The sequence below is a fragment of the Macaca thibetana genome, chromosome 2, assembly GCF_024542745.1.
Source record: "Macaca thibetana thibetana isolate TM-01 chromosome 2, ASM2454274v1, whole genome shotgun sequence".
NCBI lineage: Eukaryota > Metazoa > Chordata > Mammalia > Primates > Cercopithecidae > Macaca > Macaca thibetana.
The window spans coordinates 121824455-121837345 of NC_065579.1; the positions used below are offsets into that span (position 1 = coordinate 121824455).

Sequence of the window (12891 nt, forward strand, 5' to 3'; positions counted from 1 at the left end):
CAACCTGTGAATCACTGGTTATTCAAATCAACTCTTGACAATTTTATGGCACCTCAGTTTATGTTTAAACAGCTCCGTGCCTCTGTTATAAGCATGTATCTGAAAGAAAACAGGATATTCTTCTTTGTGCTTAAACTCTAAATGTGCAATAATTTAAAAATATGAGACAGCACAAGTAAATCCTAAAATATATTTATTAAAATGTAAGGCATTTGCATATACCTGATACTGAAAATATGGCATGCAGTTTTACTTCTCTGGCTTCACATTCTGAAGTTTCTGAAGCATATACCATAGAGCACAAAAAGAGCTGGCCTCTTCTCAAATTTATAACAAATGATATTTTGTTCTTCTTGCAAACATGAATTTAATCCTCCCTTTATTAAATTGTTTCCTTGGTTGTCTGAGCAGAGAATCATTGTAAGCTACTGAGTCACTTACACCTTCCATCTTCATGTCAATTTCAAAACAACACATGCAGTAACACTGATTATCACTGAACCTGTATCAGACACCTCCCATTTCTGTAGATGTGCATTTATTCTAAATCCAAGTTTTGGAAGTGATAATGGAATGAAACACTCAGAAAATATCAAAAGCTAAAGTTTTCACTGTGCTTTAGGAAGGTTTGCAAGTTGGTACTTAAAACAATGCTTTAGGGTATTATTTTCATGTCTATAGATGAGGCAATAGAAGTTTAAAGAGTATATTCAAATGGCTAACAAATACGTGAAAAGGTGCTCTACCTCATTAGTCATGACAGAAAGGCCATAATGAGATAATGCCTCATACTTAACTGAATGACTAAAATTGAAAAGACTAACGAGTAGCAAAAGTAAAGTAAAAGATAACAAATGCAAAAGAGTATACAGTACATGATTCCAGTGATACTAAGTTTAAAAATAGGCAAAACAAATCTGTGATATTAGAAATTACCTTTGAGGGCCAAGTACAGTGGCTCCTGCCTATAACCCAAGCACTTTGGGAGGCCAAGGCAGGAGGACCCCTTGAGGTCAGGAGTTCGAGACCAGCCTGGGCAACAAGGCAAAACCCCGTCTCTACTAAAAACACAAAAATTAGCCGGGCATGGTGACACATGCCTTTAGTCCCAGCTACTCAGGAGGCTAAAAGTCAGAAGAAAAAAAAAAAAGAAAAAAAGAAAAGAAAAGAAATTACCTTTGGAGAGAAAGCAGGGTAGGAAAATGATGGGGACTACATGAGGAGGCTTCCAGGATCACTGTTATGTTCTATTTCTATTTCTTTTTCTTTTCTTTTTCTTTTTTTTTTCAGATGAAGTCTTGCTCTTATCTCCCAGGCGAGAGTGCAATGGTGTGATCTTGGCTCACTGCAACCTCTGCCTCCTGGGTTCAAGCAATTCTCCTGCTGCAGCCTCCTGATTAGCTGGGATTACAGGCGCCTGCAACCACACCCGGCTAATTTTTGTATTTTAAGTAGAGACGGGGTTTCACCATTTTGGCCAGGCTGGTCTCGAACGGCCGACCTCAAGTGATCCGCCCGCCTTGGCCTCCCAAAGTGCTGGGATTACAGCCGTGAGCCACCGCGCCTGGCCATGTTCTATTTCTCGATCTGGCTGGAGGTTAGATGATATGTTCACTTTGTAATAATTCATCAAGCTGTATACTTAAAATTTGTATACTGTTCTATATGTAGATTATACTTTAATAAAAGTTTATTAAATTTTTTAAATGATACTGTCATATGAAATTATTTTCCCTCTAAATGGCAAGTGTGCATGTGTCTCAACTTGTGTAACAAAACAACCCTCTGAGGTTAAGCACTGCTACTATCACCACTTTATAAGTGAGGATATCAAGGCACACAGAAGTTAAATAGCGGGCCCAAGGTCCCACAACCAGTAAGTGGTAAAGACAATACTGGAACCCAGCCAGTCTGGCATGAGAATCCCACTAAGAGTCCCTTCCATTCTTCAACTTGTCCTTGGTGCTTAGGTAGCACATTTCTTCATAGATATTTCAAGGGCTTTGAAAATATGACTCAAAGTTGGATCTAAACCAGGAAGTACAATCAAATCCAATGAGGTGCCTTTACTAATGCCAATCATGTACTTTTGCTTTTCAAAACTAGGCCCTCAGAGAGCAAAAGATTTGTTTATCTTTGGCCAACAGAGTTGGGGTCACTGGGGAGATTCGTGCCAAGTGTCCTTTCCTTGTATTCACTTCACAAGATGTTTCGTGTAAGTGAACACAAGGTGTTCTGTGTAAGTGAACGCAAACTTACACAAAAGTTTGTTACATTTGCTACACCTTTGGAATTCTAAGTTCAGAACTAAAATAGAAACCAGGGTATAATTTGGAAAACAAAAACCCAAGGATAACATTCTATACAGTGCTTTTCTTTTAAATGTCTTCAAATTCTTAACAGAAAACCACAAAACCCTACTTCTATTTCCTATTTTATATTATTTTTGCTCTTTATGATTTAAAGAATACTAATGCTTAGAATTAGTGATGAAGACCACCAGCAGAACAAACTCTATTACTTTTCTCTCATCTCAAGCTCAGCTGGAAGATAAGAGAATTATAAAATATTTAATGATACACTTCATATGAATTCAGTTCAGTAAGTGAGTTTATCTTGAAAAGACTCTTGTTTTATTCAGCTTGGTAGAGGAACTTCATTTCACATATATGATAAAAATAATAAGAAACACATTAGTTATAGAGATACTTGTGTTAGGTCCAAGTGAAAATCAGCATTTGGGTTAACAGTCAAGCAAAAGAAGTAACATTTTCTGCTCTATGACTGACATCATGAGTGGAAATATATGTCAACCTGTAATAATTTTATTCAATGACGCTTGTTTACTAATCAACAGAATTATCTTAGACATACTGCAAATAAGCAGTTGTTAACATCAGTTGATAAAAGTTTAACAAAAACTGGTGTTCTGTAATTTTGACTTTCTGTGTATTCAACTAACCAACCATTTTATCTAACAAGATAATCGATACCTTTGAAATAATTAGCTTTGGGCTCTCAGGAACCTCTACTTTTGGGCATGTGGACACGAAATAATTACTGCCAAAAACTACAGCCAGTTTCCTTGCAAAATCACATCAACTCATCTATACTATTTTTTAGGTTCTGTTCTCTAAATTTTGTGAAATGAAGCCAGGATTGAAAATACTCATTACATTTCTATGTTTTTTAACCGGTTTTGAAATTTCAAGATTTGGAAAAAGTACTGTGAGATGAGCTGTGCATTCATTTTCCTGATATAGCATGAGAAAAATAAAATAACTCCCACATACCTTTATCTACCCAAGATGACAGCTAATCTCAAAAAAAAGTTGAAATAATCCAAGCATTTGAAAATATTCCATAAAGTCAAAATTTTGGAAGAGAATAGTTTTTTAAAAAGGAAAAAATGGCTCTGACAGTAATTTTTCCACTCTCCCTCCCCACCCTATAGGTTTTACAAAATTAAAATTTGAGGTGAGGCACTAAGAAAAGCTATTTCAGCGAAATCCAATGATTGTCCTGGTAGATTTCATCTTTCAATGACTCTCTATTATTCTTTGCACAGAGTTTCAGCAGATGCTGGAAGTTCAGTATTTTATTACAGTTGTCTGTCCTCTGGGTACTTTGTGGTTCGAGCAGCTTAAGGAGCTGTCTCTCTCGGTATTTACAGATTTCAATTGGTTTGGGAATCTCTGGGAGGAAAATGATTCTTCCCTTAGAAAGCAGTAGGAAGAAAGAATAAGTGAATTAATACATGATTAGGGAGCCACTGATAGGTATTTCTACCTAACCAATGAAAACAAAGCGCTTATGTAAGTGGAAACATTGTTCTTTTGGCGAATACCTTCCTCATGGCTGGCTGCCTTTGAACTTCAATAACTTTGCTATTCCTGAATGGCACTGGAGAATTGAAAATAAGTGCTAATAATACCTTGCCGTCTGTTTTGTGAGTCAGAAGAAAAGATAAGCAAAAATATAAGGCCACCAACTATTTAAGTCATGAGAAAAACAGACAAGTGTACTACCAATATAAGACAAAATTTTATGCATGCAAAACAAAACAGGCTATTGCCAGTATATTTATTAATGGGAAGCTTCCATATTTAGTTCAGACCACATTTCATTTTTTAAAAATCTGGTATTATTTTCATTTATGATTTTCTTAGTAATGATTCAGATTTCCTACATCTTCAGATACTTTAGTAACCAACTCAATTTATTAGATACTCTAACAATATTGAGAAAATGATTCTCAAATAAAGTTTAGGCCAATTGTGATGGCTCATGCCTGTAATTCCAGTGCTCTGAGAGCCTGAGGTAGGAGGATCACTTGAGGCCAGGAGTTTGAGACCAGCCTGAGCAACATGGCGAGACAAAAAAAAAAAATTTGCCAGCCATGGTGGCATGCACCTGTAGTCCTAGCTACTCAAGAGGCTGTGAGGGGAGGATAGCTTGGGTCCAGGAGATCGAGGCTATAGTGAGCTATGATCGCACCATAGCACTATGGTCTAGGTGACAGAATGAGACCCTGTCTCTAAAAAAAGTAATTAAAAAAATAGAGAAAAAGTTTTATATCAAATTGTTGTGGCATATACGTACTTCACAGGCCTGTTAAAAGAATGAAATGAAAACCATGTACACTAGTCTCTCAAAATATTTTGGTCTTTCTATGTAATAAGCATCTACCTAAACCACGTTATAGTCAACTGAGTATCTACAGGTAAAACAAAGCATACTGATATTTAACTTGGTTACTAAACTAGCTGATTAAATATTAACTGAATGCCCACACTGCCCCTAGCATGGGTGTGGTAGCTACATTCTAGTCAACTACCCTCAAGTTAAAAAGATGCACATGAAGCAGCAATAGAAACTATGAAACCAGGTACAGTTACTTGCTACTTAGTGCATATGTTACAAACTAATGGTCAGTGATAAAAATTAGAAAGCATACAAAAGAAGGTGGGGCCATTATTTCCCAGTGATATATGATCCTACAACCCTAAGATTTTCCAATATTTGGTAATACCTTCAGCATCTTTATGGAAGGAATCATAGTACACCTTCCCTCTAAATCATGTAAGCATAGGACCAGTCGCTTCTGTGTAAATTACCCAAATAAAGTTCATGCCAACCAATGTTTCAACTGGCACACTGTATTTTTTTTATTTCCTTCCACTTCTCAGGACTGTACACACAACCTCTGAAGTAAGATCCCAGGAGCTATTTATAAGCCTTTTACCCAAAACGAGAGTTAAATCATCATGTATTCCAATGCGATATAAGATAGAAGTTGCAGGCTGGGCGCAGTGGCTCATGCCCGTAATCTCAGCACTCTGGGAGGCTGAGGCGGGCAGATCACAAGGTCAGGAGTTCGACCAGCCTGGCCAGCATGGAGAAACCTCGTCTCTACTAAAAATACAAAAATTAGCTGGGCATGGTGGCATGCACCTGTAATCCCAGCTACTCAAGAGGCTGAGGAAGGAGAATCGCTTGAACCCAGGAGATAGAGGTTTCAGTGAGCCAAGATCGCATGCCACTGTACTTGAGCCTGGGCAACAGAGGGAGACGCCATCTCAAAAAAAAGATAGAAGTTGCATCTGGGGCTGCAAAGTACACATATTGACTTATCAACTCTCACCAGGAAGAACAAGTGAGCTCTTGACGGTAAGAAATTAAACTGACATATAATCTCCCTACAAAAAGAAAGGTTACCTTAGGATCAGCTGTGAGCAATTTGAATGCTTGATATACTTGAGCTTCCTTTACGCCACCTCCAAGATCCAAGAAGTTGGCTGGCTTCCCACCATTAAGGAAAATGATATCACAAGTAGCCATGGCTAGCCCAGCACCATTCACTGTGAAATGCAAATGGGACACAAGACAGGCTAAATTTAGCAACATGAAATGGTCCATAAACATTTTCCCTCCCCCATATTGCCAAGAGAGAACTCTGTCATTGCCAGGCCAATTTATGTCCTGTTTGGAATTCCATTAAACCAGATTAGTGCATAGACTTTTAGGATAAAGAATCAGGACGTGTATATGCAAACAATGAAGCAAAAAAGACTTGGGAATGAGGAACAGGATGTATTGGGAAGTTAAATCAATCTGGGAAACAGAAAGAAGGAAAGCTTTAAGTAAGTAACCGATTTGGGCCAGTAGTAAAGAAGGATGTTTTAGGTTCTGGAAAGTGTAAGCTTAAGAGAATCAGGAGGCAGAGAAACAAGCTATGAGAAGTTGCTAGGGCCTATGAATTACATTCTTTTTAATATACTTTAAGAAATAGTGAATGAAGAATGGAATTCTCTTAATGTTTTGCTTGCTGAGAATACGCTCCTCTGAATGTGGCATCTCTGGGACTGAAGCACAGTGGTCCCAACTTCAGTGGGATTTTATACCTTTCTACACTTAGTACAGTCATGCATGTTTATATAATGTTACCTGGATAAACTTAGAAACAAATGAACAAATGACAGCACAAAAACAATATTCCTATCCCCTTGTTCTTTTTTCAAATTAACATAAGCAATGCTCACTAGCAACCCAATCGTTAAAACTGGAACCAAAATGTGCCAACATCTTAGGAGCCCTTCTTAAGAAAGTAGGTGAAGAGTTTTAACATCAAAATTCTTGTTTTCCAGGGCTAAGTTTTATTGATCAATTACACTTATTTTGCTTCTTAAGCTTAATGATATAAAATTACTTTCCTCAAGACAGAAAAAAAAAATCTCCTGAACACAGCAGAAACTCACAAGGTAAAGTACCCTTCATTTTTCTGACCCTCCAATTCCCTAGAAAAGCCTATGAACTGTGACTAATTAAATTTGGAGTAACTCAAATAAAAATGGTTTATACAGAATCTTAAAACAATTTGAAATGCGTAAATCATAGATTTTGAGGCTGCTACGTGGTCAAACCATGCACATTCCTACAGAGGCTATAAATAATCTGTATTTAATTTGTTTTAAACCCATATACACTTCCCCTTTCTAAATGCCTACAAATATTGAGAGTGCATTAGCTTATCAGGATCAGAATGATGTGAGTGATCTGGTACATTACAGTTATTGCTCCAATACAAAGCAAGAGCTTTTGGTATCACTTATAATTGGATGTCATTTTCTATTGTACTGAACAGCAAACTCTTGGATGAGGTCTTTTCAGTTCTGAATATAATGATATTGTTGGTTTAATGAGCTACAAATCATTTTTATTTTAATTCCATTAAGATTAAGACCTCAGTTTCCAGTACAATGAATTGATTCTACCAGAAACACAGTCTTGTGCAATTAAGTCAGAAGCGTATAAATCTGAGCACTATAAGCTGTGAACAATAGAAGCTGTACTGCCTCTATAGCCTCATTCTTATCTCAGCTGGAGAAGCCATTTTCACAAATTTAGATGAGTGTGATGAAATCAATTGTTTTATTAATAAACTAACATAATGGATTAAACATTTTATCATTTGGTTATCACAGAATCTGAAACTTTAGTAAAGTGATTAAAGTGTATGTCCTCTTCTATTTCCTCTGATAAAGGAATTTTGTTTTAAACCTAAATTTCAGAAGAGTTCTAGCATATTAATACTGAGTTGAGCAGCAAAGGTTCTAATTTTTTACTAAGCAAAGTTTAACTGAGATGTTTTAAGTCAGTAGTTCTCAATTGGGGTGATTTTTGTATACCACAGTCATTTGGAACTGTCTGAAGACTTTCATTTTAATTTATTGATTTACATGGGTTTATCTGTCATCACAACTGGGGGTTGTTACTAGTATCTAGAGGTTAGGATGCTAAACATCTTATGATGTACAGGATAGCAAAGAATTATCCCACCCAAACTCTCAATAGTGCCAGAGTTGAGAAATTCTGCGTTAACCCAGTAACCATTAATCAAAACAAACTTTGAGAAGAAACTTGGATTGTTTTCTACGACCTTTCAGCTACAAAAAAACTTGTATGCTTACTTCTTCTTGGTAAATGACATTTCAGAAATCCAGGGTTCCTAAATTCTATAAAAATCCACAAAGCATTCTTTTGATATAACTGCTTCTTACCAAAGCAGGCAATGTTCCCATCTAGTCCTATGTATTTTAGATCATATTTGGCAGCTTCATTTTCAATGGGCTCATTCTCGGATTTGTCGTCCATAGCAAATATGTCTTTTTGTCGGAATTCTGCGTTGTCATCGAAGTTTATCTTGGCATCAAAACAGACAACTAAATAAAGAAGAAAACAATCATACTTGAATATCTCTTGAGGATCTATAAATTAAGTTCTTCAGGCTGGTGGGCACAAGAGAAGGGAAAGTAAGTGCTGTCATTTTTTTTCTCATGCTACAGGCAGGAGTGGCTACTGTGGCTTTCTTGACCTTTAAATTTTAGGGTTTGGTCCCTGTTGTCAAGGGACTTACGTTCTAGTAAAGAACATAGTAATTTGTATCTGTTGTTCTCATTTCAATAGAATAACAACAAAAGTTGCCATCAACCATCAAAAGTTACAGACTGGCACAGCTTCACAGATACAGCTTTGATTCATTATTTTTATTACATATTTTTAGTATTTAACCACTAATTATCAACTTTCTCTTCTATGTAAAGAGAGACTAAATAATACTATTAATTATTTTGTCCTCTTTTGTCCTTTTCTTGATACGGTGAAGTGAAATTTTTATTGAATCAGTATCCTCTCTAGTATTTCCAAAAGATTTAGTGGAAAGAATGCCAGGCTAGAATCACTCAATCTTTATTTGATCCTTAACTAACTCTGTAACATATATTAAAAATACAAATTGTATACACGTGACTCTTGAACAACATGGGTTTGAACTGTGAGGGTCCACTTACAGGTGGATTTTTATTCTCAAAATGTAAAGCCCAAGAGGGTTGACTTTTCACATACGCGGGCTCTGCAGGACCAACTGCAGGAATTGAGTATGAATGAAGTTTGGTATATTTGAGATTCCTGGAACCGATTCCCTGCATATACTGAGGGACAACTGTATTTAAAGCATACAACATCATGTTTTGATATACACCTAACACAGTGAAATAATTAAACACAGTGAAATGATTACTATACTGAAGCAAATTAACACATCTATCTTCTCATACAGTTTTTGGTTTTGGTTTTTGGTGTGGGAGAGCACTTGAAATATATTCTTTTAGCAATTTCCAGCATACATTACTAACTCCGCAACCTTGATAAAATAACCTAGTTCTTCTCTGGGCCTTGGTTTTTTAATTGGAAAAAATGGAAGTAACAATCCTTAAAACTAGGGCCATGCCCTTGATCTGTGCAGGACCATCTTTATTTTTTTTTGAGACGGAGTTTCGCTCGTTGCCCAGGCTGGAGTGCAGTAGCGCGATTTCGGCTCACCACAACCACTGCCTCCCGGGTTCAAGCAATTCTCCTACCTCCTCCTCCCAACTAACTGGGATTACAGGCATGCGCCACCACACCCGGCTAATTTTTTATTTTTTATTTTTTATTGTTAGCAGAGATGGGTTTCTCCATGTTGGCCAGCCTGGTCTTGAACTCCTGACCTCAGGTATCTGCCCACCTTGGCCTCCCAAAGTGCTGGGATTACAGGCATGAGCCACCGCGCCTGGCCTGTGCAGGACCATCTTATGGCACTTCAGATTCAAGTTATAAGACACGAAAAGACCAAGACTGGTCAGTTACAATGCCAGGATGCCAGGCATTATTGCACAATTGTCTCCAGCTTCTGGTGCTGGTGGAAATCTCCTGGACCCTGCAAAACTCAATCCGTGATAGAGATAGACTACAGGGCACTTTCCTTGATTTACAGCTCTCCTATACATACAATCAGGGAGAGACTGCAGTGGAGAGGGTGGCATTATTTGTGTCTGAGTTCTGACCCCTTTTATTATCTCTCTTAGTGTAGAAATTAGTGTTCTGTGATGACATGTCATCATAATGGTTTTTTGTTTGTTTTGGAGATGGAGTGTCACTCTGTTACCCAGGCTGGAGTGCAGTGGCGCAATCTTGGCTCACTGCAACCTCCACCTCCCGGGTTCAAGCGATTCGCCTGCCTCAGCCTCCTGAGTAGTTGGGACTACAGGCGCCCGCCACCACGCCCAGCTAATTTTTTATATTTTTAGTAGAGAACGGGGTTTCATCATGTTAGCCAGGATGGTCTCGATCTACTGACCTTGTGATCCGCCCGCCTCAGCCTCCCAAAGTCCTGGGATTACAGGTGTGAGCCACTGCGCCCGGCCAATGTTCTTTTACTTAACTTGGGATATTGATAGCCACGAATCTTTGACCAATAATTTATAGATACTACCTATTCTCCTGCAGCGTTGCTGACAGGCACCTGACTCTTGAAAGGGAAACAGCCACAGAGCATTTCTCACTTACTGTAAAGCAGTGGCTATAATCTCCTAATTCTACTTGCTTCTTATGAAAATAAAACATGGCTGTATATGGCATCTTGGCATTAGAGACCCTAGGTAGAGGGTTTTCTCCGAGGGTTTTCCTACCACAATATTCAAGCACTTTGATACAAATCTGTGTAGACCGGCATACTAACATCTAAGAATGCTTGTTATAAGTATATACACAGACCACACATGACTTAAAGTAGCATTGAGTGACAAGAGAGAATCTTATATGGAAGTTAATATCTGTTTAAATCCTTAGCCTTGCCCCAAAATGCCCAACCACTTTGTCCACACACTGTGAATAGCTGGAGTGAATGAGTAATTACTTTCCAGAATATGGAAAGCTTAATGACAGAATCCTACAATTACTAAAGGAATTGGCCAATATTCTCTGCTTGCTACAGTGGAATTTTCTCAGCAGTTAATGACCAGCATAATAATCAATAAAAAAGCAACTTCATACTTGGCTTTCCACTAGGTTTATAAATACATTCTAATTAATTTATTAGTAATTTTAGCTCCTCCATTACTCATTGGCAAGACTACTTATAACTGACACCTTCAAAATGAATGGACAAAGGTTATCAAATTGACTTCCTAAGGGAAGAGTTTCAAATAAAGGCATTCTTGGTTGAGATCAGTAATCAAGTAAATCAAAAGAGTTTCAAGCTGACCTTTGCTCCTTACAAGGACTATAGTTACAAGCTGCTTCAGAGAGAGAATAATTAATGGGTATGTATGCAAAGTTCAAAAGGCAATCCCAACTAAATGCCTGCAAAGCTAGATTTTCAGAGGATGCTTTTCTGTGGTATGACGTTCTCTCCAGGGAACCATCTTGACAGAACTTTGCAGTTAACCCAGAGCTTCAAGACGGTGATGATGGGATAAAAGGGGTGTATATCTACAATGGTCCTGTGCCAATTGTTAGCTCTCTGTAGAGAAAACTAAACAACCTAATTGGATCATTGCATGTATGTCTAAGTGTTTTGGGAAGTTAAAAACACTACCTAAATAGGAAGTAATTTATTTAGAGGACTTAGGAGTTAAGAAAGGGGATTCTAATTGAACTGCCACCTTCAAGACCTAAGTCTTTATTTAGTGGGTAAGGGATGAAAAACTTTAAGGATGTAAAGGGATTCTTTTAGACACATTTGTTATGCCTGTTTTGTATTTTAAAAGTACACTGTGGTAGTGTGATTTATAATAAGAAATATTATTTTGGTCTTCATCCCTAATTCCTGGCATAGCGCTCTAAAACCCTTTTGATTTCCTAAGCAATAGGGGTTCTAAGAGAATCTTGTGTTCTAACATTTTACCTTTGACCCTGATTCCTGATGCAGAGCTCCTAATCCCTTGGGATTTTCTGGAAGATAAGAGAGTCTTTTGTTTTATTAAGGTAAGTCTTGGTGGAGGCTTCTGTATGGGGCTGGTCGCCATAAAGACCAAACTATGATTAGAAGCTTGGAAATTTCAGTCCCACCTCCATGCTCCAGAAAGAATAATGGATCATCCCTATGTAATAAAGCCTCCATAAAAATTTCACAACTCCAGGGGATTGGAGAGCTTACAGGTTGCCAAACACAGGGAGGTGCTACAGGGTGGCTCACCTGTGGCGTATAGGGAAGCTTGTCACCCTTCATGCATACCCTGCCCTATTTACCTCTTCATCTGGCTGTTCATTTGTATCATTTAAAATATCCTTTCGGCCGGGCGCGGTGGCTCAAGCCTGTAATCCCAGCACTTTGGGAGGCCGAGACGGGCGGATCACGAGGTCAGGAGATCCTGGCTAACACAGTGAAACCCCGTCTCTACTAAAAATACAAAAAAACTAGCCGGGCGAGGTGGCAGGCGCCTGTAATCCCAGCTACTCGGGAGGCTGAGGCAGGAGAATGGCATAAACCTGGGAGACAGAGCTTGCAGTGAGCTGAGATCCAGCCACTGTACTCCAGCCTGGGTGACAGAGCGAGACTCCGTCTCAAAAAAAAAAATAAATAAAAAATAAAATAAAATAAAATAAAATATCCTTTCAAAAAAACTAAAATAAAAAATAAAACAACCTTTATAATAAATCAGCAGTAGTAAGTAAAGTGCTTCCCTGGGTTCTGAGAGGCTTTCTAGTAAATGATGGGGCACGTAGAGAGAGTCCTGAGAACTCCCAATTTATAGCTGGCTCATCAGAAGTACCAGAGGCTTGGTCTTACAACTGACATCTAAAGTGAAGTCAGTCCCATAAGACTGACCCCTTAACCTATAGGATCTCTTCCAGATAGATAGTGAAAGAACTGAATTGAATCATAGGATACCTAGCTAGTGTCAGAGATTAGTCAGTGTTGGAAAAACTCACATATCTGGTCCAAGAAGTGTTCTTCTGTGTTGAGAATTTAGTAGGAGAAAAATGTTTGTTTTTCCCATTACACATAGTTCCAAACAAACAAAGTGCTTTCCTGTCTTACCATCTATAATGTTGTACCATCTAAATGCT

At 38.1% G+C, this 12891-nt stretch overlaps 1 protein-coding gene across 2 annotated transcripts in view; it reads right to left on the minus strand.

Annotated features, from left to right (window-relative positions):
• SUCLG2 (succinate-CoA ligase GDP-forming subunit beta) overlaps positions 1–12891 on the minus strand; it is a 257299-nt gene that overhangs the window by 80318 nt on the left and 164090 nt on the right. For both annotated transcript variants that reach the window (XM_050781306.1, XM_050781307.1), the window contains exons 8-9: positions 8061–8222; positions 5719–5861 (exon numbers count right to left, since the gene is read on the minus strand). In XM_050781306.1, the coding sequence (XP_050637263.1) occupies positions 5719–5861; positions 8061–8222 (305 nt within the window). The remainder of the gene's footprint in view (positions 1–5718; positions 5862–8060; positions 8223–12891) is intronic.